General features: G+C 55.3%; 2 protein-coding genes across 7 annotated transcripts in view; one reads left to right on the forward strand and one right to left on the reverse strand.

Moving 5' to 3' along the window:
* mfsd13al (major facilitator superfamily domain containing 13a-like) overlaps window positions 1-25,426 on the reverse strand; it is a 37,535-nt gene extending 12,109 nt beyond the window's left edge. Inside the window, exons 1-3 of one of the 6 annotated variants that reach the window (XM_063059399.1) lie at window positions 25,360-25,426; window positions 17,045-17,219; window positions 1,754-2,007 (exon numbers count right to left, since the gene is read on the reverse strand). In XM_063059399.1, coding sequence (XP_062915469.1) covers window positions 1,754-1,915 — 162 coding nt within the window. In that variant the 5' untranslated portion in view covers window positions 1,916-2,007; window positions 17,045-17,219; window positions 25,360-25,426. Of the gene's footprint in view, window positions 1-1,753; window positions 2,008-17,044; window positions 17,220-24,697; window positions 24,719-24,995; window positions 25,047-25,314 lie in introns of those variants that run through there. The other 5 variants (XM_063059400.1, XM_063059401.1, XM_063059402.1 and 2 more) reach the window with 5 other exon arrangements.
* On the forward strand, window positions 17,623-24,696 carry LOC134352291 (uncharacterized). Its single transcript, XM_063059581.1, has 2 exons — window positions 17,623-17,649; window positions 21,838-24,696. The coding sequence occupies exons 1-2, from the start codon at window positions 17,623-17,625 to the stop codon at window positions 24,694-24,696; spliced, it is 2,886 nt and encodes a 961-aa protein (XP_062915651.1).
* Window positions 25,427-25,688: the final 262 nt, after the last annotated feature.

Below are 25,688 nucleotides of genomic sequence, written 5' to 3' on the forward strand. Positions count from 1 at the left end.
ATTTCTCAAGCCACCCCTCATTCTCCTGCTTTCCAAGATATGAATACCTAGGCTATCCAAATGCTCCCTGTGACTCGGGCCCTCAAATCCCAGCAGCTCCCTTGCTGGGTTGTTACAACCTGGGAAAGACTTCCTGGTGGGAAATTTGGATTTAAGGGAGAAAATGGTGGAAACACATCTCACAGAGCTGACACCGGCACAGTAGCTGAATGATGAGTGTGTTCTGAGATTCTACAGCACAGAAACAGACCCAGCGACCCACCTAGTCCACCCCAAACCATTTGTCCGTCTACTCCCTCCACACCCCTCCCATCCACGTACTATCCAAATTTTTCTTAAATGCTGAAATCAATCCCGTGCTCCCACCGGCAGCTCGTTCCACTCTCTCACCACCCTCTGAGTGAAGATGTTCCCCTTAAACATTTCACCTTTCACCCTTAACCTATGACCTCTGGCTCTAGTAACCAATGGGCTCCAAACCCACCTGAATGTAGTAGTAACCCTTGCACCTTATGTCCCCCTGCCCTGCACTTTCTCTAGAACACTGTATTCTATGTTCCGTTATGTATAGATGGATAATTTATTGATCCCAAAGGAAATTACAGTGTCACAGTAGCATTACAAGTGCACAGACAGAGAGCTATCAGAAGAGAAGTAAGAAGAATAAAAAATAAGTTACCTTAAAAATAAGATTTATGAAATTTCCAAGTCAAAGATGACGGGATTTATAAGGTTTCCAAGTTCACACTGATAAGATGGTAGTGCAAGAATTACTGTAATATTATACAGTATTGGACACACGTTCACACCGTCATAAACTCGATGTGCTTACATACAGACTGGTTTGTCTGGATGAAGTGTAAAGCAAAGTACTTCACTGTATCTTCAAACATATCACAATGATAAACCTCTCTACGCGGCAACAAATCAAAGCCCCCCCACCCCATCCCAGACATTCTCTCGTCCCATAAGACAAGGGAACAGAATTAGGCCATTTGGCCCATCGAGTCAGCTCCAGCATTTCAACATGGCTGATCCATTTTGCCTCTCAGCCCCAGCCTCCTGCCTTCTCCCCGTATCCCTTCACGTCCTGACCAATCTATTAACCTCTGCCTTAAATATACCCGGTGACTTGCTGGGCTGTGAGGCTCGTTGGGCCAGAGGGGCGTGCTCCAGCTAAATCTCTATATAAACATGACGTTCCAAGATCCTGTCTCTTCCTTTATAAGGAACTTGGGAGTCACGTTAAAATCACAAATTAACAAGGAACAAATATTCGAAGCTACCTTCCAATCTCTTCCCATCCCAACCTCCCACCCCCGGGAACCACGTTCTGAGCTCGGGGTGGGCTAACGAGGCAGAGAAGTACACCGGCTTCTGCTCCCGTACCTAATAAAGTGGCCACTGAGTGTACGTGGTATGAAACGTGTTGTTATGTGGCAGCAGTACAGTGCAAATTAGTACAAATACCAAACACAAGTAATGGAAAAGAGTGAGAGGTAACACACACAAAATGCTGGAGAAACTCAGCAGGTCAGGCAGCATCTATAGAGGTGGTGCTTATGAATGATTCAGATGTCTGACAGCAGAGAGGAACAAACTGTTCCTGAATCGTTGACTGTGTGTCTCCAGGTTCTTGTCTCTGCTCTCCGTGCTGATGCAGGGTTTTGGCCCGAAACATACCCCCACCCCCCAGCAGATGCTCCCAGACCCACTGAGTTCTTCTAGCAGACTGTTTGATGGTTCAACTCACCTGTGCCTGCTGAAAGTCCCTTTCCGATATTCTGTACCGATTTAAAAAGAGCTTCACGTAGTAGAAGCTAAAGAGGTTGTTCATTAGCGCAGCCCCCAGTGTTGTGAAGGAGTAGGCGAGCGCGTTCTGATGAATCCCCAGTAAGCTCAACTTCATCTTCATTAGTGAAGGACGTCCCAGCTGGAGATGAAAATATTTTCCTGCTCTTATATCCACATCCACCACGTAAACGGCAACAGAATCCTAAATCTACCCTGGGGGAGAGAACAAGGAGAGTTTCAAATGATTCTCAAAAATAAAACTGATCTTCAAACATACTGAACAACTCCCAACTACTCTTAGAAAATCCCCAATGCTCTATCGGGCACCTTTGCTCCATCCACAACCATCAGCATTTCCCAGTGACAACCACTGCCCATTCCCATTCTGACATGTTGGTCCATGGCCTCCTCTACGAAGAGGAATGAGGATTCTTTTCCAGAACATCGAAGATCTCCTCCTCCTCCAAAGAACAGGGTTTCCCTTCCTTCACCGTTGATGCTTCCCTCAGCCGCACCTCGCCCATTGTCCAGGCATCTGCTGCCACCCCATCTTTCCATTACCATAACAGGGATAAAGTTCCTCTTCTCCTTACCTACCACCCCATCAGCTTCTGTGTCTAGCACAACACTCTCCACAACTTCCGCCATCTTCAACGGGATCCTGCTGCCAAACACATCGGTCCCTCACCCCCCCCGCCGCCCGCTTTCCGCAGGGATCGCGCTCCCCACTAATCTCCCTCCTGGCACTTACCTTTCCAAGTGGGACGAGTGTTACATCTGCCTACTCATCTCCTCCCTCACCTCCATTCAGGGCCCCAGACATTCCTTCCAGGTGAGGCATTTACAGTGTCCAGTGCTTCTAGTGCAGCCTCCTCTACCTTAGTGAGACCTGGCGAGGACTGGAGAACCGGTTCCCACTCCAGCAGGATTCCCCGGTTAATTCCCACACGCCACTCCACAGCCTCCTCTGCTGCCACGATGGACAGACCCCGACTGGTAGTGAGGGAGGAGGCGGAGGGGCAGGTGTAACACTTGCAGGATAAGTGCCAGGAGGGAGATCAGCGAGCAGGGACGAGATGGTGGGAGTTACGGAGAATTACGTGCTGGACGTGGAGGCTGGAGGGGTGCCGGGTGAGGACGAGAGGAACTCCATCCCTGGTCGGTGACGGGAGAATGAGGCGAGAGCGAACGTGCGTGAAATTTACAAGCAGAAATATCCTTGCAAGTGGAACAAGTGCTGCACCTGCCCCTACACCTCCTCCCTCACTACCATTCAGGGCCCCAAACAGTCCTTCCAGGCGACGTGACACTTCATTTGTGAGTCTGTTGGGGTCATACACTGCGTCCGGTGTTCCCAGTGTGTGAGACCCAACGCAGATTGGGAGACCACTTCGCTGAGCACCCACGCTCCGTCTGTCAAAAACAGCGGGATCTCCCAGTGGCCACCCATTTTAATTCCAATTCCACTTCCCATTCCCATTCCAATATGTCCATCCATGGCCTCCTCTACCGTCGTGATGAGGCCACACTCAGGTTGGAGGAACAACATGTAGCCTCCAGCCTGAAGGCATGGACATTGATTTCTTGAGCTTCTGGTAATGCGCTCCCCCCCCACCCCCCGTCACCATTCCCCTCTCTCAATTTATCGCCTCCCTCTGGTGCTCCTCCCCCTTTTCTTTCTTTCTTCCATGGCCTTCTGTCCTCTTTTATCAGACTCCCCCTTCTCCAGCCCTGTAGCTCTTTCACCAATCGACTTCCCAGCTCTTTACTTCACCCCTTCTCCCATTTCACCTGTCACCTTGTCTTTCTTCCTCCCCTCCCCCCACCTTCTAACTCTTCACTCCTCATCTTTATTCTCCGGTCCTGCTGAAGGGTTTCGGCCCGAAACCGCGAATGGTTAATCTTCTCCGTAGATGCTGCCTGGCTTGCTGAGTTCTCCAGCACTTTCTGTGCCTGCTTGGATTCCCAGTGTCTGCAGACCAGTCCACAACTACTTTAAGACTAGAACTGTGGTCACTGGTCCGACAGTGCTCCCCCAACGACCCCACCTATAGCTGAAGGAAAGGCTGAGCTTCGGGGGTGATAATGAAGACGAGCTCCCAGTGGTCTGTGTCTCAAACAGCCCCTGACGACCAAGTCCAGCTCCTGGCCTTCACGTGTGGCTCAGCTACGAAGCCCAGTGGAACCGTTTCTACTGACAGAAGGGGCAAAGGCGGGTTACTGGTGCCGGAAAACCAGTCATCCTGGGAAGATGGGGCTCGTCAGCTCACCTTGGAGAAGAAAAACTCTGATCTCAAACCTCCACTGCCTTGCAGCCATACCCACTCACGGGGAAGGCTTCGGGAGTAAACCCCGAGGGAAAAATCCAGAGCTGGAGTCCCTGAGGCAGTCCGACGTTGAGTTCAACACTGACCGGCAACTCCCGCGACACCGCTGGTGCCAAACTGTATCGGTCGCTGCCGTTCCCTTGGTATGGCTCTGCGTAGAGAGCGGTCAGCAGGCAACAGCTTCCTCTTCATCTCGCTCTGCCCAGGCATGTGTACCACGCAGATAGCTGGGACACGACATCCATGCCCGCTTTGCCCTCCCTCTATACACTGCCCACGGAAACGTTCCTGCGTTCACTGGACAAATTCCACCCCGTTTGAACCCCTGACATTACGGCAATCCCAAACTATGTTAGGGAAGTAAAAAGCCCCTACCGTGGCAACTCAGGGTCACATTTATCATCACTGATTTGACATGAAATTTGTTGTATTGCACAGGAATAACAAGATATGGTTCACAGACCTTTCAGAAGAGCGATGTTAGAGCAGATGTTTCTGAATCATTGAGTGTGTGTCTCCAGGCTCCTGTACCACCGCCCCCCCTGCTGGTATTAAAGGGAATCTGGGTGGTGTGTGCCCCCCCCGATGGTATTAACGGGAATCTGGGTGGTGTGTGCCCCCCCCCGATGGTATTAACGGGAATCTGGGTGGTGTGTGCCCCCCCCGATGATAATAAAGGGAATCTGGGTGGTGTGTGCCCCCCCCCGATGGTACTAAAGGGAATCTGGGTGGTGTGTGCCCCCGTCCGATGGTAATAAAGGGAATCTGGGTGGTGTGTGCCCCCGTCCGATGGTAATAAAGGGAATCTGGGTGGTGTGTGCCCCCCCCGATGATAATAAAGGGAATCTGGGTGGTGTATGCCCCCCCCGATGGTACTAAAGGGAATCTGGATGGTGTGTGCCCCCGTCCGATGGTAATAAAGGGAATCTGGGTGGTGTGTGCCCCCCCCGATGGTACTAAAGGGAACCTGGGTGGTGTGTGCCCCCGTCCGATGATAATAAAGGGAATCTGGGTGGTGTGTGCCCCCGTCCGATGGTAATAAAGGGAATCTGGGTGGTGTGTGTGTCCGTCCGTCCCCCCCCCGATGGTACTAAAGGGAATCTGGGTGGTCTGGGTGGTGTGTGCACCCCACCGATGGTAATAAAGGGAATCTGGGTGGTCTGTGTCCCCCCCCCCCGCCGATGGTATTAAAGGGAATCTGGGTGGTGTGTGCCCCCCCCCGATGGTACTAAAGGGAACCTGGGTGGTGTGTGCCCCCCCCCGATGGTATTAAAGGGAATCTGGGTGGTGTGTGTCTCCCCCACCCCCGATGGTATTAAAGGGAATCTGGGTGGTGTGTGCCCCCCCGATGGTATTAAAGGGAATCTGGGTGGTGTGTGTCTCCCCCACCCCCGATGGTATTAAAGGGAATCTGGGTGGTGTGTGCCCCCCCCGATGGTATTAAAGGGAATCTGGGTGGTGTATGTCCCCCCTCCCGATGGTATTAAAGGGAATCTGGGTGGTGTGTGTCTCCCCCACCCCCGATGGTATTAAAGGGAATCTGGGTGGTGTGTGTCCCCCCCCGATGGTATTAAAGGGAATCTGGGTGGTGTGTGCCCCCCCGATGGTAATAAACGGAATCTGGGTGGTGTGTGCCCCCCCCGATGGTATTAAAGGGAACCTGGGTGGTGTTTTCCCCCCCCCGATGGTATCAAAGGGAATCTGAGTGGTGTGTGCCCCCCCGATGGTATTAAAGGGAATCTTGCTGGTGTGTGCCCCCCCCGATGGTACTAAAGGGAATCTGGGTGGTGTGTGCCCCCCTGATGGTTTTAAAGGGAATCTGGGTGGTGTGTGCCCCCCCGATTGTTTTAAAGGGAATCTGGGTGGTGTGTGTCCCCCACCCCGATGGTACTAAAGGGAATCTGGGTGGTGTGTCCCCCCCCGATGGTATTAAAGGGAATCTGGGTGGTGTGTGCCCCCCCCCGATGGTAATAAACGGAATCTGGGTGGTGTGTGTCCCCCCCCCCCCGATGGTACTAAAGGGAATCTGGGTGGTGTGTCCCCCCACCCACCCCATGGTACTAAAGGGAATCTGGGTGGTGTGTGCCCCCCCCCGATGGTATTAAAGGGAATCTGGGTGGTGTATGTCCCCCCTCCCGATGGTATTAAAGGGAATCTGGGTGGTGTGTGTCTCCCCCACCCCCGATGGTATTAACGGGAATCTGGGTGGTGTGTGCCCCCCCCCGATGATAATAAAGGGAATCTGGGTGGTGTGTGCCCCCCCCGATGGTACTAAAGGGAATCTGGGTGGTGTGTGCCCCCGTCCGATGGTAATAAAGGGAATCTGGGTGGTGTGTGCCCCCGTCCGATGGTAATAAAGGGAATCTGGGTGGTGTGTGCCCCCCCCCGATGATAATAAAGGGAATCTGGGTGGTGTGTGCCCCCCCCGATGGTACTAAAGGGAATCTGGGTGGTGTGTGCCCCCGTCCGATGGTAATAAAGGGAATCTGGGTGGTGTGTGCCCCCGTCCGATGGTAATAAAGGGAATCTGGATGGTGTGTGCCCCCGTCCGATGGTAATAAAGGGAATCTGGGTGGTGTGTGCCCCCGTCCGATGATAATAAAGGGAATCTGGGTGGTGTGTGCCCCCGTCCGATGGTAATAAAGGGAATCTGGGTGGTGTGTGTGTCCGTCCGTCCCCCCCCGATGGTACTAAAGGGAATCTGGGTGGTCTGGGTGGTGTGTGCCCCCCCCGATGGTAATAAAGGGAATCTGGGTGGTCTGTGTCCCCCCCCCCGCCGATGGTATTAAAGGGAATCTGGGTGGTGTGTGCCCCCCCCCGATGGTACTAAAGGGAATCTGGGTGGTGTGTGCCCCCCCCGATGGTATTAAAGGGAATCTGGGTGGTGTGTGTCTCCCCCACCCCCGATGGTATTAAAGGGAATCTGGGTGGTGTGTGTCCCCCCCGATGGTATTAAAGGGAATCTGGGTGGTGTGTGTCTCCCCCACCCCCGATGGTATTAAAGGGAATCTGGGTGGTGTGTGCCCCCCCCGATGGTATTAAAGGGAATCTGGGTGGTGTATGTCCCCCCTCCCGATGGTATTAAAGGGAATCTGGGTGGTGTGTGTCTCCCCCACCCCCGATGGTATTAAAGGGAATCTGGGTGGTGTGTGTCCCCCCCCCGATGGTATTAAAGGGAATCTGGGTGGTGTGTGTCCCCCCGATGGTAATAAACGGAATCTGGGTGGTGTGTGCCCCCCCCGATGGTACTAAAGGGAACCTGGGTGGTGTTTTCCCCCCCCCGATGGTATCAAAGGGAATCTGAGTGGTGTGTGCCCCCCCGATGGTATTAAAGGGAATCTTGCTGGTGTGTGCCCCCCCCCCGATGGTACTAAAGGGAATCTGGGTGGTGTGTGCCCCCCTGATGGTTTTAAAGGGAATCTGGGTGGTGTGTGCCCCCCCGATGGTTTTAAAGGGAATCTGGGTGGTGTGTCCCCCCCCCGATGGTATTAAAGGGAATCTGGGTGGTGTGTGTCCCCCCCCCATGGTACTAAAGGGAATCTGGGTGGTGTGTGCCCCCCCCTCGATGGTACTAAAGGGAATCTGAGTGGTGTGTGCCCCCCCCGATGGTATTAAAGGGAATCTTGCTGGTGTGTGCCCCCCCCGATGGTACTAAAGGGAATCTGGGTGGTGTGTGCCCCCCTGATGGTTTTAAAGGGAATCTGGGTGGTGTGTGCCCCCCCGATGGTTTTAAAGGGAATCTGGGTGGTGTGTGTCCCCCACCCCGATGGTACTAAAGGGAATCTGGGTGGTGTGTGCCCCCCCTCGGTGGTAATAAAGGGAATCTGGGTGGTGTATGTCCCCCCCCCAATGGTATTAAAGGGAATCTGGGTGGTGTGTGCCCCCCCCGATGGTAATAAACGGAATCTGGGTGGTGTGTGTCCCCCCCCCGATGGTACTAAAGGGAATCTGGGTGGTGTGTGTCCCCCCCCCATGGTACTAAAGGGAATCTGGGTGGTGTGTGCCCCCCCCCGATGGTACTAAAGGGAATCTGAGTGGTGTGTGCCCCCCCGATGGTATTAAAGGGAATCTTGCTGGTGTGTGCCCCCCCCGATGGTACTAAAGGGAATCTGGGTGGTGTGTGCCCCCCTGATGGTTTTAAAGGGAATCTGGGTGGTGTGTGCCCCCCCGATGGTTTTAAAGGGAATCTGGGTGGTGTGTGTCCCCCACCCCGATGGTACTAAAGGGAATCTGGGTGGTGTGTGCCCCCCCCCGATGGTAATAAAGGGAATCTGGGTGGTGTTTGTCCCCCCCCCAATGGTATTAAAGGGAATCTGGGTGGTCTGTGCCCCCCCCGATGGTAATAAACGGAATCTGGGTGGTGTGTGTCCCCCCCCCCGATGGTACTAAAGGGAATCTGGGTGGTGTGTCCCCCACCCACCCCATGGTACTAAAGGGAATCTGGGTGGTGTGTGCCCCCCCCCGATGGTATTAAAGGGAATCTGGGTGGTGTATGTCCCCCCTCCCGATGGTATTAAAGGGAATCTGGGTGGTGTGTGTCTCCCCCACCCCCGATGGTATTAACGGGAATCTGGGTGGTGTGTGCCCCCCCCGATGATAATAAAGGGAATCTGGGTGGTGTGTGCCCCCCCCGATGGTACTAAAGGGAATCTGGGTGGTGTGTGCCCCCGTCCGATGGTAATAAAGGGAATCTGGGTGGTGTGTGCCCCCGTCCGATGGTAATAAAGGGAATCTGGGTGGTGTGTGCCCCCCCCCGATGATAATAAAGGGAATCTGGGTGGTGTGTGCCCCCCCGATGGTACTAAAGGGAATCTGGGTGGTGTGTGCCCCCGTCCGATGGTAATAAAGGGAATCTGGGTGGTGTGTGCCCCCGTCCGATGGTAATAAAGGGAATCTGGATGGTGTGTGCCCCCGTCCGATGGTAATAAAGGGAATCTGGGTGGTGTGTGCCCCCGTCCGATGATAATAAAGGGAATCTGGGTGGTGTGTGCCCCCGTCCGATGGTAATAAAGGGAATCTGGGTGGTGTGTGTGTCCGTCCGTCCCCCCCCGATGGTACTAAAGGGAATCTGGGTGGTCTGGGTGGTGTGTGCCCCCCCCGATGGTAATAAAGGGAATCTGGGTGGTCTGTGTCCCCCCCCCCCGCCGATGGTATTAAAGGGAATCTGGGTGGTGTGTGCCCCCCCCCGATGGTATTAAAGGGAATCTGGGTGGTGTGTGCCCCCCCGATGGTACTAAAGGGAACCTGGGTGGTGTGTGCCCCCCCCGATGGTATTAAAGGGAATCTGGGTGGTGTGTGTCTCCCCCACCCCCGCTGGTATTAAAGGGAATCTGGGTGGTGTGTGTCCCCCCCGAGGGGATTAAAGGGAATCTGGGTGGTGTGTGTCTCCCCCACCCCCGATGGTATTAAAGGGAATCTGGGTGGTGTGTGTCCCCCCCCCGATGGTATTAAAGGGAATCTGGGTGGTGTGTGTCTCCCCCACCCCCGATGGTATTAAAGGGAATCTGGGTGGTGTGTGCCCCCCCCGATGGTATTAAAGGGAATCTGGGTGGTGTATGTCCCCCCTCCCGATGGTATTAAAGGGAATCTGGGTGGTGTGTGTCTCCCCCACCCCCGATGGTATTAAAGGGAATCTGGGTGGTGTGTGTCCCCCCCCCGATGGTATTAAAGGGAATCTGGGTGGTGTGTGTCCCCCCGATGGTAATAAACGGAATCTGGGTGGTGTGTGCCCCCCCCGATGGTACTAAAGGGAACCTGGGTGGTGTTTTCCCCCCCCCGATGGTATCAAAGGGAATCTGAGTGGTGTGTGCCCCCCCGATGGTATTAAAGGGAATCTTGCTGGTGTGTGCCCCCCCCCGATGGTACTAAATGGAATCTGGGTGGTGTGTGCCCCCCTGATGGTTTTAAAGGGAATCTGGGTGGTGTGTGCCCCCCCGATGGTTTTAAAGGGAATCTGGGTGGTGTGTCCCCCCCCCGATGGTATTAAAGGGAATCTGGGTGGTGTGTGTCCCCCCCCCATGGTACTAAAGGGAATCTGGGTGGTGTGTGCCCCCCCCTCGATGGTACTAAAGGGAATCTGGGTGGTGTGTGCCCCCCCCGATGGTATTAAAGGGAATCTTGCTGGTGTGTGCCCCCCCCGATGGTACTAAAGGGAATCTGGGTGGTGTGTGCCCCCCTGATGGTTTTAAAGGGAATCTGGGTGGTGTGTGCCCCCCCGATGGTTTTAAAGGGAATCTGGGTGGTGTGTGTCCCCCACCCCGATGGTACTAAAGGGAATCTGGGTGGTGTGTGCCCCCCCTCGGTGGTAATAAAGGGAATCTGGGTGGTGTATGTCCCCCCCCCAATGGTATTAAAGGGAATCTGGGTGGTGTGTGCCCCCCCCGATGGTAATAAACGGAATCTGGGTGGTGTGTGTCCCCCCCCCCCGATGGTACTAAAGGGAATCTGGGTGGTGTGTGTCCCCCCCCCATGGTACTAAAGGGAATCTGGGTGGTGTGTGCCCCCCCCCGATGGTACTAAAGGGAATCTGAGTGGTGTGTGCCCCCCCGATGGTATTAAAGGGAATCTTGCTGGTGTGTGCCCCCCCCGATGGTACTAAAGGGAATCTGGGTGGTGTGTGCCCCCCTGATGGTTTTAAAGGGAATCTGGGTGGTGTGTGCCCCCCCGATGGTATTAAAGGGAATCTGGGTGGTGTGTGTCCCCCACCCCGATGGTACTAAAGGGAATCTGGGTGGTGTGTGCCCCCCCCCGATGGTAATAAAGGGAATCTGGGTGGTGTATGTCCCCCCCCCAATGGTATTAAAGGGAATCTGGGTGGTCTGTGCCCCCCCCGATGGTAATAAACGGAATCTGGGTGGTGTGTGTCCCCCCCCCCGATGGTACTAAAGGGAATCTGGGTGGTGTGTCCCCCCACCCACCCCATGGTACTAAAGGGAATCTGGGTGGTGTGTGCCCCCCCCCGATGGTATTAAAGGGAATCTGGGTGGTGTATGTCCCCCCTCCCGATGGTATTAAAGGGAATCTGGGTGGTGTGTGTCTCCCCCACCCCCGATGGTATTAACGGGAATCTGGGTGGTGTGTGCCCCCCCCGATGATAATAAAGGGAATCTGGGTGGTGTGTGCCCCCCCCGATGGTACTAAAGGGAATCTGGGTGGTGTGTGCCCCCGTCCGATGGTAATAAAGGGAATCTGGGTGGTGTGTGCCCCCGTCCGATGGTAATAAAGGGAATCTGGGTGGTGTGTGCCCCCCCCCGATGATAATAAAGGGAATCTGGGTGGTGTGTGCCCCCCCGATGGTACTAAAGGGAATCTGGGTGGTGTGTGCCCCCGTCCGATGGTAATAAAGGGAATCTGGGTGGTGTGTGCCCCCGTCCGATGGTAATAAAGGGAATCTGGATGGTGTGTGCCCCCGTCCGATGGTAATAAAGGGAATCTGGGTGGTGTGTGTGTCCGTCCGTCCCCCCCCGATGGTACTAAAGGGAATCTGGGTGGTCTGGGTGGTGTGTGCCCCCCCCGATGGTAATAAAGGGAATCTGGGTGGTCTGTGTCCCCCCCCCCCCGCCGATGGTATTAAAGGGAATCTGGGTGGTGTGTGCCCCCCCCCGATGGTATTAAAGGGAATCTGGGTGGTGTGTGCCCCCCCGATGGTACTAAAGGGAACCTGGGTGGTGTGTGCCCCCCCCGATGGTATTAAAGGGAATCTGGGTGGTGTGTGTCTCCCCCACCCCCGATGGTATTAAAGGGAATCTGGGTGGTGTGTGTCCCCCCCGATGGTATTAAAGGGAATCTGGGTGGTGTGTGTCTCCCCCACCCCCGATGGTATTAAAGGGAATCTGGGTGGTGTGTGTCCCCCCCCCGATGGTATTAAAGGGAATCTGGGTGGTGTGTGTCCCCCCGATGGTAATAAACGGAATCTGGGTGGTGTGTGCCCCCCCCGATGGTACTAAAGGGAACCTGGGTGGTGTTTTCCCCCCCCGATGGTATCAAAGGGAATCTGAGTGGTGTGTGCCCCCCCGATGGTATTAAAGGGAATCTTGCTGGTGTGTGCCCCCCCCCGATGGTACTAAAGGGAATCTGGGTGGTGTGTGCCCCCCTGATGGTTTTAAAGGGAATCTGGGTGGTGTGTGCCCCCCCGATGGTTTTAAAGGGAATCTGGGTGGTGTGTCCCCCCCCCGATGGTATTAAAGGGAATCTGGGTGGTGTGTGTCCCCCCCCCGATGGTATTAAAGGGAATCTGGGTGGTGTGTGTCCCCCCGATGGTAATAAACGGAATCTGGGTGGTGTGTGCCCCCCCCGATGGTACTAAAGGGAACCTGGGTGGTGTTTTCCCCCCCCCGATGGTATCAAAGGGAATCTGAGTGGTGTGTGCCCCCCCGATGGTATTAAAGGGAATCTTGCTGGTGTGTGCCCCCCCCCGATGGTACTAAAGGGAATCTGGGTGGTGTGTGTCCCCCCCGATGGTATTAAAGGGAATCTGGGTGGTGTGTGTCTCCCCCACCCCCGATGGTATTAAAGGGAATCTGGGTGGTGTGTGCCCCCCCCCGATGGTATTAAAGGGAATCTGGGTGGTGTATGTCCCCCCTCCCGATGGTATTAAAGGGAATCTGGGTGGTGTGTGTCTCCCCCACCCCCGATGGTATTAAAGGGAATCTGGGTGGTGTGTGTCCCCCCCCCGATGGTATTAAAGGGAATCTGGGTGGTGTGTGTCCCCCCGATGGTAATAAACGGAATCTGGGTGGTGTGTGCCCCCCCCGATGGTACTAAAGGGAACCTGGGTGGTGTTTTCCCCCCCCCGATGGTATCAAAGGGAATCTGAGTGGTGTGTGCCCCCCCGATGGTATTAAAGGGAATCTTGCTGGTGTGTGCCCCCCCCCCGATGGTACTAAAGGGAATCTGGGTGGTGTGTGCCCCCCCGATGGTTTTAAAGGGAATCTGGGTGGTGTGTCCCCCCCCCCGATGGTATTAAAGGGAATCTGGGTGGTGTGTGTCCCCCCCCCATGGTACTAAAGGGAATCTGGGTGGTGTGTGCCCCCCCCTCGATGGTACTAAAGGGAATCTGAGTGGTGTGTGCCCCCCCCCGATGGTATTAAAGGGAATCTTGCTGGTGTGTGCCCCCCCCGATGGTACTAAAGGGAATCTGGGTGGTGTGTGCCCCCCTGATGGTTTTAAAGGGAATCTGGGTGGTGTGTGCCCCCCCGATGGTTTTAAAGGGAATCTGGGTGGTGTGTGTCCCCCACCCCGATGGTACTAAAGGGAATCTGGGTGGTGTGTGCCCCCCCTCGGTGGTAATAAAGGGAATCTGGGTGGTGTATGTCCCCCCCCCAATGGTATTAAAGGGAATCTGGGTGGTGTGTGCCCCCCCCGATGGTAATAAACGGAATCTGGGTGGTGTGTGTCCCCCCCCCGATGGTACTAAAGGGAATCTGGGTGGTGTGTCCCCCCACCCACCCCATGGTACTAAAGGGAATCTGGGTGGTGTGTGCCCCCCCGATGGTATTAAAGGGAATCTGGGTGGTGTATGTCCCCCCTCCCGATGGTATTAAAGGGAATCTGGGTGGTGTGTGCCCCCCCCTCGATGGTAATAAAGGGAATCTGGGTGGTGTATGTCCCCCCCCCCAATGGTATTAAAGGGAATCTGGGTGGTGTGTGCCCCCCCCGATGGTAATAAACGGAATCTGGGTGGTGTGTGTCCCCCCCCCTCGATGGTACTAAAGGGAATCTGGGTGGTGTGTCCCCCCACCCACCCCATGGTACTAAAGGGAATCTGGGTGGTGTGTGTCCCCCCGCTCCGATGGTTTTAAAGGGAATCTGGGTGGTGTGTGCCCCCCCGATGGTATTAAAGGGAATCTGGGTGGTGTGTCCCCCCCCCCCCGATGGTACTAAAGGGAATCTGGGTGGTGTGTCCCCCCACCCACCCCATGGTACTAAAGGGAATCTGGGTGGTGTGTGTCCCCCCGCCCTGATGGTTTTAAAGGGAATCTGGGTGGTGTGTGTCCCCCCGATGGTATTAAAGGGAATCTAGGTGGTGTGTGCCCCCCCCCGATGGTACTAAAGGGAATCTGGGTGGTGTGTTCCCCCCCCCGGTCGTACTAAAGGGAATCTGGGTGGTGTGTGCACCCCCCCCGATAGTACTAAAGGGAATCTGGGTGGTGTGTGTCCCCCCCCCGATGGTATTAACGGGAATCTGGGTGGTGTGTGCCTCCCCGATGGTACTAAAGGGAATCTGGGTGGTGTGTGCACCCCCCCCGATAGTACTAAAGGGAATCTGGGTGGTGTGTGTCCCCCCCCCATGGTATTAACGGGAATCTGGGTGGTGTGTACCCCCCCGATGGTACTAAAGGGAATCTGGGTGGTGTGTGCACCCCCCCCGATGGTACTAAAGGGAATCTGGGTGGTGTGTGTCCCCCCCCCATGGTATTAACGGGAATCTGGGTGGTGTGTTCCCCCCCCCCGGTGGTACTAAAGGGAATCTGGGTGGTGTGTGTCCCCCCCCCGATGGTATTAACGGGAATCTGGGTGGTGTGTGCCCCCCCGATGGTATTAACGGGAATCTGGGTGGTGTGTGCCCCCCCCGATGGTACTAAAGGGAATCTGGGTGGTGTGTGCACCCCCCCCGATGGTACTAAAGGGAATCTGGGTGGTGTGTGCCCCCCTGATGGTTTTAAAGGGAATCTGGGTGGTGTGTGCCCCCCCCCGGTGGTATTAAAGGGAATCTGGGTGGTGTGTGTCCCCCCGCCCCGATGGTTTTAAAGGGAATCTGGGTGGTGTGTGCCCCCCCGTTGGTACTAAAGGGAATCTGGGTGGTGTGTGCCCCCCCCCAATGGTACTAAAGGGAATCTGGGTGGTGTGTGCCTCCCCCCCCGATGGTACTAAAGGGAATCTGGATGGTGTGTGCCCCCCCCGATGCTACGAAAGGGAATCTGGGTGGTGTGTGTCCCCCCCCGATGATATTAAAGGGAATCTGGGTGGTGTGTGCCCCCCCGATGGTAATAAAGGGAATCTGGGTGGTGTGTGTCCCCCCCCAATGGTATTAAAGGGAATCTGGGTGGTGTGTGTCCCCCCACCCACCTGATGGTACTAAAGGGAATCTGGGTGGTGTGTGCCCCCCCCCGATGGTAATAAAGGGAATCTGTGTGGTGTGTGTCCCCCCTCCGATGGTACTAAAGGGAATCTGGGTGGTGTGTGCCCCCCCCGATGGTAATAAAGGGAATCTGTGTGGTGTGTGTCCCCCCTCCGATGGTATTAAATGGAATCTGGGTGGTGTGTGCCCCCCCCCGATGGTATTAAAGGGAATCTGGGTGGTGTGTGCCCACCCGATGGTATTAAAGGGAATCTGGGTGGTGTGTGTCCCCCCTCCAATGGTATTAAAGGGAATCTGGGTGGTGTGTGCCCCCCCCGATGGTATTAAAGGGAATCTGGGTGGTGTGTGCCCCCCCCGATGGTAGTAAAGGGAATCTGGGTGGTGTGTGCCCCCCCGATGGTTTTAAAGGGAATCTGGGTGGTGTGTGCCCCCCCCGATGGTATTAAAGGGAATCTGGGTGGTGTGTGTGTTCCCCCCCCCATGGTACTAAAGGGAATCTGGGTGGTGTGTCCCCCCCTCCGATGGTATTAAAGGGAATCTGGGTGGTGGGTGCCCCCCCCATGGTACTAAAGGGAATCTGGGTGGTATGTGCCCGCCCGATGGTTTTAAAGGGAATCTGGGTGGTGTGTGCCCCCCCCGATGGTAATAAAGGGAATCTGGGTGGTGTGTGCCCCCCAGATGGTATTAAAGGGAATCTGGGTGGTGTGTGTCCCCCCTCCAATGGTAATAAAGGGAATCTGGGTGGTGTGTGCCCCCCCAGATGGTATTAAAGGGAATCTGGGTGGTGTGTGTCCCCCCTCCAATGGTATTAAAGGGAATCTGGGTGGTGTGTGCCCCCCCGATGGTATTAAAGGGAATCTGGGTGGTGTGTGCCCCCCCCCGATGGTATTAAAGGGAATCTGGGTGGTGTGTGTGTTCCCCCCCCCATGGTACTAAAGGGAATCTGGGTGGTGTGTCCCCCCCCGATGGTATTAAAGGGAATCTGGGTGGTGGGTGCCCCCCCCATGGTACTAAAGGGAATCTGGGTGGTATGTGCCCCCCCGATGGTATTAAAGGGAATCTGGGTGGTGTGTGCCCTCCCCCGATGGTACTAAAGGGAATCTGGGTGGTGTGTCCCCCCCCCGATGGTTTTAAAGGGAATCTGGGTGGTGTGTGCCCCCCCCGATGGTACTAAAGGGAATCTGGGTGGTGTGTGCCTCCCCGATGGTATTAAAGGGAATCTGGGTGGTGGGTGCCCCCCCCATGGTACTAAAGGGAATCTGGGTGGTGTGTTCCCCCCCCCCGATGGTTTTAAAGGGAATCTGGGTGGTGTGTGCCCCCCCCCCGATGGTACTAAAGGGAATCTGGGTGGTTTGGGTGGTGTGTGCCCCCCCCCGATGGTACTAAAGGGAATCTGGGTGGTCTGGGTGGTGTGTGCCCCCCCCGATGGTATTAAAGGGAATCTGGGTGGTGTGTTCCCTCCCCCATGGTACTAAAGGGAATCTGGGTGGTGTGTGCCCCCCCCCGATGGTACTAAAGGGAATCTGGGTGGTGTGTGCCCCCCCCGATGGTATTAAAGGGAATCTGGGTGGTGTATGTCCCCCCCGATGGTACTAAAGGGAATCTGGGTGGTGTGCGCCCCCCCCGATGACGGATGCCACCTTCTTATGGCACTGCATGCTGATGTTTTCGATGTTGGGGTGGGCTGTGTCTGGGACGGAGCTGACTGAATCTACTGTCCCTCTGCACCCTTTCAGACCACCACTGCTGGATTTGTAACTAAAACCAGGACGAGGGCGCATACGACTCCCGTCCTAGCACCCCGCATTGCCTTCCCGTGCCTCTTTAGAACTGATTCTCTTACCTGTTTTTAAAGCTCTCGGGACCAGAGTACATCACAGAAAGTTCTTTGTTTCATAATCCTGCATGAGCTCTCAGGTCTTCTTCCGCCGGTCTCTTAAATTTAAACAATCTCCCTCAAAAGAGAATCGGCAGATCAGCTTTTCTGAACTACGCTCCTAAACTGTGGAGCTCAATACCTAAAACCATAAGGGATACAGACTCAGTTGACACTTTTAAACACCAGCTCAAAACCTGTTCATTTAAGCTTGCTGCTAGCTAACAATTTTTAACTTTTAATTTCACTGTAGCAGTGAGAGGTTGAAAATGTTGTGGAATACTCTGGCCAGCTGGTTAGCACAAGCTTCCAGGTACAGTACTCCATCGGGGCCATAAACGTGATGGCACCTACAGGCTGCCCTCGTCACAATCCTCGCTAGTTTGATCTGGCACAAATGACACATTTCACAGTATATATGAATATACAGAAATAAAGCTACAAGTCTATCTTTAAAAGCTGAGGATATTATGTCTCTGTCAAGTCACCTCTCATCCTCCTTTGCTCCAAAGAGAAAAGCCCCAGCTCACTTTTCCTCCTAAGACATGTTCACTAATCCAGGCAGCATCCTGGTAAATCTCCACTGCACCCTCTCTAAAGCTTCCACATCCTTCCTGTAATGAGATGACTAGACCTGAACACAATACTCCAAGTGTGATCTAACCAGAGTTTTATAGAGCTGCAACATTACCTCAAGGCTCTTGAACTCAATCCCTGTCTAGTCAAGCCAAACACTCCATTCACCTTATTAGCCACCCTACCAAGATGAGAGGGGATCTTATAGAAACATTTCGAATGTTGAAAGGGTTGGACAGAGTAGATGACGAAAGGCTGTTTCCCTTGGTGGGTGAGTTCAGGACAAAAGGTCACAGTCTTAGAATTAGAGGGCAACCATTTAAAACAGAGATGAGGAGAAATTTTTTTAGCCAGAGGGTCGTGGATTTATGGAATTCGTTGCCACATACAGCTGTGGAGGCCCGGTCATTGAGTGTGTTTAAGGAGGAGATTGACAGGTATCTAATTAGTCAGGGTATCAAGGGATATGGGGAGAAAGCTGGAAATTGGAACTAGATGGGAGAATAGTTTAGCTCATGGTGAAGTGGTGGAGCAGACTCGATGGGCCAAATGGCCTGCTTCTGCTCCTTTGTCTTGTGATCTTGTGAACATGTACGGCAATTTTGAGGGATCTATGGATGACACCTCTGTTCCTCCACATTGCTGAGAATCCTGTCATTAACCCTTCAAGTTCAACTTTCCAAGGTGAATCACTTCACATTTTTCCGGATTAATCTCCATCTGCCACCTCTCAGCCCAGCTCTGCATCTTACCAATGTCTAATTGCAGCCTACGACAACCTCTATTCACAACTCCACTTTTATGTCATTTACAAACTTGCTAACCCACCCCTCCACTTCCTCATCTCAGTCATTTATAAAAAATCACAAAGAGCAGGGGTCCCAGAACAAATTCCTGAGGAACACTCACTGGTCACAGAGCTCCAAGGCGGAATATGCTCCATCTGCAACCACCCTGTGCCAACTCTGAATCCACACAGGGACACAGGGCATTGTTACCTGGATCGTACACCTTCTGTCTATCATGGGGAACCTTAACAAACCCCTGACTGAAATCCAGATACACCACATCCACTGCCCTACTCTCATCGTGCTTTGTCACATTCTCAAAGAATTCATCGTGGCTCATCAGGCATAACCTGCCCCTCACAAAGCTGTGTGTGTGTGTGTAACGGTGTAACTGGAGTGTGTGTGTGTGTGTGTGTGTGTAACGGTGTAACTGGAGTGTGTGTGTGTGTGTGTGTGTGTGTGTGTAACGGTGTAACTGGAGTGTGTGTGTGTGTGTGTGTGTGTGTGTGTAACGGTGTAACTGGAGTGTGTGTGTGTGTGTGTGTGTAACGGTGTAACTGGAGTGTGTGTGTGTGTGTGTGTGTGTGTGTTAAGGTGTAACTGGCACTTGTAGGTGTGTTATGATATAACTGGTGCCCATGTGTTACAGCATAAACGGCGTATGTGTATTACATTGTAACTGATGCACGTGTGTGTGTAATGGTGTAATTGGCGCCCATGTGTTACAGTGTAACAGGTGCATGTCTGTTACAGTGTAGCTGGTGTTTGAGTATGTTACAGTGTAACTGGCGCGTGTGTGTAATGGAGTAACTGGTGTGCGTGTGTTACGGTGTAACTGGTGCATTTGTGTGTTACAATGTAACTGGAGCCTGTGCACGTGTTTTACGGTGTTACCAGCTTGCATGTGTTACAGTGTAACTGGCGTGTGCGTGTGTTGCAGTGTAACTGGCGTGTGTGTTACAGTGTAACGGGCGTGTGTGTGAGGTACGGAAGAGATTTAACTGGGGGTGAGGAACCTGGCAAGCACCAGTGGGGAACAGATGTGCTCAGGGAAATGTGCAAGAGGAACATGGAGATCACACAGGGGGCACTTGCTGGGTGGCTGATCCCACTCAGGCAAGGAAAGGATGGCCGTGTGATGAAACCACATTTGACAGGAGATGTGGAGCATCTAGTCAAGAGGAAGAAAGAAGTTTACTTAAGGTTTAGGAAGCAAGGATCAGACAGGACTCTCGAGAGTTACAAGGCAGCCAAGGAGGAGCTTAAGGATGGATTTTGGGTAGCAAGAAGGGAGGTGAAAGGGCCCTGGTGAGTAGGATTAAGAAAAAACTCCAGATGTGTGAAGAACGGGAGAGTGACTAAGAGTGAAAGTAGGAACGATCAGGAACAGAAGAGGAAATGTGCCCGATGTCAGAGAGGTTGGGAAGGTCATTAATGAATACCTTCCATCCAGTGTTTGCTCTGTGGTGTACGTGTGTGTGCACACACATCTTTCGCTACTAGCGCAGAAGGGAATCTAAACTGCACACAAACGTTTGTCACCCTCTACCTCGTTGGCATGTTGATTATATTTCATGATCGTACACAATCACATTTCTTCTTCCAGTTTCTGATATGGATGTTGTTGGCAGTGTGGAGTTCGTGATGATTTTGCAGTCTGCAGATTTTAGAACTGGTTTATTATACGGTTTTCATTGAAGAAATTGTTGATTCACCATTTCAAATTCCAAAGAGCAAAGGAGGTGAAGCACAAAAGTCTGCTCTATCGTTTAAAGCGGAAATGCTTCATGACCATTTCAAACAACTTTAATAATGTGAAAAGATTGATATTATTCCATAGTCTATGACAAATACAACTCAATGATCTATATCGTTTTATTTCTTTCCCACAATGAACAACAAACTGGCCTGGCTAGTTTATTATCTTTAGAAACGCTTCCAGTTTACTTCCATTAAAAACTCAGTGTGCACACATCGTTGCCACTGGGCAAAAGAATTGCACAGCACAAGATTTCTGTACACACTGGACATTAAAGGTTTGAGGGAACGTTGCTTGTATCACTGAGAGGGATCCTGATGTTGGTGAGGGTGGTGTAAAACAGACTGATATGTTGGAACACGTCAATGGAATTTTTGAAAAACATTAGGAAGTTACCAGGGTGCTCCCAGGTTGCTATGGGAACGAGGGAAGTGATGACTTTGCCTTTGGCTGTGATCTTAGTGTCCCACTGGCCACTGGGGTAGTACCAGATGATTGGAGGGAGGCAAATATTATTCTTTTGATCAGAAAAGAGAGTAGGGATAATATTGGGAATTATACACCACTGAGTCTTACTTCAGTGGCGGGCAAATTATTGGAGAGGATTTTTACAGTGTAACACACACACATACCAGTTACACTGTAACAAACATACATGCCAGTTACACTGTCCCCTGCCACACTGTAACACACGTGCACCCATTACACTGTAACACACACTGCAGTTACACTGTAATACACACACCACAGTTACACTGTAACACACACCGCAGTTACATTGTAACACACACATTGTATTACAATACACACACCCGTTACACTGTAACACACACTGCAGTTACATTGTAATACACACACCAGTTACACTGTAACACGCTCCCTGCCAGTTACACTGTAATGCACACACATCCCACCAGTTACACTGTAAACCTCCCTCCCTGTTACACTGTAACACCCCTCCCCTGTCAGTCGCACTGTAGCACACAGACAGGTTACACCATAACACACACACACACATCCCCCCAGTTACACTGTAACACTCCTCCCGTCAGTCACACTGTAACATACACGTCCTGCCAGTTACATCGTTTTAAAAAAACACATTACACTGTGACACAAACAACCCCACCAGTTACACTGTATTTTCCCTGCCACCTCTGGGTCACTTTCACTGTCTCCCCCCCCCCCGCCCCCCCCCCCACTGCCCCGGACCAGTTACACTGTATCCACTGACCGGTTACACTGTATCCCTCTCCCCACCCCACCCCCGGGACCGGTTACACTGTACCCCCTCCCCGGAGCCCGGTTATACTGTATCCCCGGGGTCTGGTTACACTGTATCCACTGATCCACTGACCGGTTACACTGTACCCCCTCCCCGGAGCCCAGTTATACTGTATCCCCGGGCCCGGTTACACTGATCCACTGACTGGTTACACTGTACCCCCTCCCCGGGGCCCGGTTATACTGTATCCCCGGGGTCCGGTTACTCTGTATCCCCGGGCCCGGTTACACTGTATCCACTGATCCACTGACCGGTTACTCTATATCCACTGACGGGTTACTCTGTACCCCCTCCCCGGGACCCGGTTATACTGTATCCCCGGGGCCCGGTTACACTGTATCCCCGGGTCCAGTTACTCTGTACCCCCTCCCCGGGGCCCGGTTATACTGTATCCCCGGGGCCCGGTTACACTGTACCCCCCGGGTCCGGTTACTCTGTACCCCCTCCCCGGGGCCCGGTTACACTGTACCCCCAGGTCCGGTTACTCTATACCCCCTCCCCGGGGCCCGGTTATACTGTATCCCCGGGGCCCGGTTACACTGTATCGCCGGGTCCGGTTACTCTGTACCCCCTCCCCGGGGCCCGGTTACACTGTATCCCCGGGCCCGGTTACTCTGTACCCCCTCCCCGGGGCCCGGTTATACTGTATCCCTGGGTCCGGTTACTCTGTAGCCCCTCCCCGGGGCCCGGTTACACTGTACCCCGGGCCCGGTTATACTGTACCCCCTCCCCCGGGGCCCGGTTATACTGTATCCCCCGGCCCGGTTACACTGTATCCCCGGGCCCGGTTATACTGTACCCCCTCCCCGGGGCCCGGTTACACTGTACCCCCAGGTCCGGTTACTCTATACCCCCTCCCCGGGGCCCGGTTATACTGTATCCCCGGGGCCCGGTTACACTGTATCGCCGGGTCCGGTTACTCTGTACCCCCTCCCCGGGGCCCGGTTACACTGTATCCCCGGGCCCGGTTACTCTGTACCCCCTCCCCGGGACCCGGTTATACTGTATCCCTGGGTCCGGTTACTCTGTAGCCCCTCCCCGGGGCCCGGTTACACTGTACCCCGGGCCCGGTTATACTGTACCCCCCCCCCCGGGGCCCGGTTATACTGTATCCCCCGGCCCGGTTACACTGTATCCCTGGGCCCGGTTACTCTGTATCCCCGGGCCCGGTTATACTGTACCCCCTCCCCGGGGCCCGGTTACACTGTACCCCGGGTCCAGTTACTCTGTACCCCCAGGTCCGGTTACTCTGTACCCCCTCCCCCGGGTCCGGTTACTCTGTACCCCCTCCCCGGGCCCGGTTACACTGTACCCCCGGGGACGGTTACTCTGTACCCCCTCCCCGGGGCCCGGTTACACTGTATCCCCGGGTCCGGTTACTCTGTATTCCCGGGCCCGGTTATACTGTACCCACTCCCCGGGGCCCGGTTACACTGTACCCCGGGTCCGATTACTCTGTACCCCCGGGTCCGGTTACTCTGTACGCCCTCCCCGGGGCCCGGTTACACTGTACCCCCGGGTCCGGTTACACTGTATCCCCGGGTCCGGTTACTCTGTACCCCCTCCCCGGGGCCTGGTTACACTGTATCCCCGGGTCCGGTTACTCTGTACCCCCTCCCCGGGGCCCGGTTATACTGTATCCCCGGGGCCCGGTTACACTGTACCCCCCGGGTCCGGTTACTCTGTACCCCCTCCCCGGGGCCCGGTTACACTGTACCCCCAGGTCCGGTTACTCTATACCCCCTCCCCGGGGCCCGGTTATACTGTATCCCCGGGGCCCGGTTACACTGTATCCCCTCCCCGGGGCCCGGTTATACTGTATCCCTGGGTCCGGTTACTCTGTAGCCCCTCCCCGGGGCCCGGTTACACTGTACCCCGGGCCCGGTTATACTGTACCCCCTCCCCCGGGGCCCGGTTATACTGTATCCCCCGGCCCGGTTACACTGTATCCCCGGGCCCGGTTACTCTGTATCCCCGGGCCCGGTTATACTGTACCCCCTCCCCGGGGCCCGGTTACACTGTACCCCGGGTCCAGTTACTCTGTACCCCCGGGTCCGGTTACTCTGTACCCCCTCCCCGGGCCCGGTTATACTGTACCCCCGGGCTCGGTTACTCTGTACCCCCTCCCCAGGCCTGGTTACACTGTATCCCCAGGCCCGGTTACACTGTATCCCCGGGCCCGGTTACTCTGTATCCCCGGGCCCGGTTACTCTGTACCCCCTCCCCGGGGCCCGGTTACACTGTATCCCCGGGCCCGGTTACTCTGTACCCCCTCCCCGGGGCCCGTTACACTGTACCCCCGGGTCCGGTTACTCTGTACCCCCTCCCCGGGCCCGGTTACTCTGTATCCCCGGGCCCGGTTACTCTGTATCCCCGGGTCCGGTTACTCTGTACCCCCTCCCCGGGCCCGGTTACACTGTACCCCCGGGCCTGGTTACTCTGTATCCCCGGGCCCGGTTACTCTGTATCCCCGGGGCCCGGTTACTCTGTACCCCCTCCCCGGGGCCCGGTTACACTGTATCCCCGGGTCCGGTTACTCTGTATTCCCGGGCCCGGTTATACTGTACCCACTCCCCGGGGCCCGGTTACACTGTACCCCGGGTCCGATTACTCTGTACCCCCGGGTCCGGTTACTCTGTACGCCCTCCCCGGGGCCCGGTTACACTGTACCCCCGGGTCCGGTTACTCTGTATCCCCGGGTCCGGTTACTCTGTACCCCCTCCCCGGGCCCGGTTACACTGTACCCCCGGGCCTGGTTACTCTGTATCCCCGGGCCCGGTTACTCTGTATCCCCGGGGCCCGGTTACTCTGTACCCCCGGGCCCGGTTACTCTGTACCCCCGGGCCCGGTTACTCTGTATCCCCGGGCCCGGTTACTCTGTACCCCCTCCCCGGGGCCCGGTTACTCTGTATCCCCGGGCCCGGTTACTCTGTACCCCCTCCCCGGGGCCCGGTTATACTGTATCCCCGGGTCCGGTTACTCTGTACCCCCTCCCCGGGCCCGGTTACTCTGTATCCCCGGGCCCGGTTACACTGTATCCCCGGGTCCGGTTACTCTGTACCCCCTCCCCGGGCCCGGTTACACTGTACCCCCGGGCCTGGTTACTCTGTATCCCCGGGCCCGGTTACTCTGTATCCCCGGGGCCCGGTTACTCTGTACCCCCGGGCCCGGTTACTCTGTACCCCCGGGCCCGGTTACTCTGATCCACTGACCGGTTACACTGTATCCCCGGGCCCGGTTACTCTGATCCACTGACCGGTTACACTGTACCCCCCGGGTCCGGTTACTCTGTATCCCCGGGTCCGGTTACTCTGTACCCCCGGGGCCCGGTTACTCTGATCCACTGACCGGTTACTCTGTATCCCCCGGGCCCGGTTACTCTGTATCCCCCGGGCCCAGTTACTCTGTACCCCCGGGTCCGGTTACTCTGTACCCCCGGGTCCGGTTACTCTGTATCCCCGGGTCCGGTTACTCTGTACCCCCGGGGCCCGGTTACTCTGATCCACTGACCGGTTACACTGTATCCCCGGGGCCCGGTTACTCTGATCCACTGACCGGTTACACTGTACCCCCGGGTCCGGTTACTCTGTATCCCCGGGTCCGGTTACTCTGTACCCCCGGGGCCCGGTTACTCTGATCCACTGACCGGTTACTCTGTTTCCCCCGGGCCCGGTTACTCTGTACCCCCGGGTCCGGTTACTCTGTATCCCCGGGTCCGTTTGCTCTGTACCCCCGGGGCCCGGTTACTCTGATCCACTGACCGGTTACACTGTATCCCCCGGGCCCGGTTACTCTGTACCCCCGGGTCCGGTTACTCTGATCCACTGACCGGTTACTCTGTATCCCCGGGGCCCGGTTACTCTGATCCACTGACCGGTTACTCCGTCTCCCTGATCTCCAGCCGGTGGCGCCTTCACCGGATGTTAGTCGGTGGTCCCGCCCCTTCCGCTTTCTGACTGGACACTGTAGAGGCAACGAGGGGGCGGGGAGGCCGTCACGTGGCCAGGATCCCGGAGCGCGGATTGGCGGTGGGCGGGAGCGGTGGGCGGGGCCACTCGCCGTCTCACCCAGCCCAGTTCCGGGTGGAGCCGGACGCGCCCCGGCCCCGGCCCCGCAAACAGGGCTCGCCCGCCCAGAGTTCACCGTCTTCCCTGCGGCACCTGTGGGAAAGAGCGAGCCGCCGGCGGTTGTTCCCTCTCCACC

Source organism: Mobula hypostoma, chromosome 9 (genome assembly GCF_963921235.1).
Source record: "Mobula hypostoma chromosome 9, sMobHyp1.1, whole genome shotgun sequence".
NCBI classification, from domain to species: domain Eukaryota; kingdom Metazoa; phylum Chordata; class Chondrichthyes; order Myliobatiformes; family Myliobatidae; genus Mobula; species Mobula hypostoma.

What these genes read in the sequence shown, in the direction of transcription:
- LOC134352291 (XM_063059581.1), top strand. Translation starts at nt 17,623, where the DNA reads ATGTTCACTAATCCAGGCAGCATCCTG. An exon ending in CTAATCCAGGCAGCATCCTG is followed by an intron (nt 17,650 to 21,837) that starts GTAAATCTCCAC and finishes CCCCGGGTCCAG; the next exon opens with TTACTCTGTACCCCCTCCCC.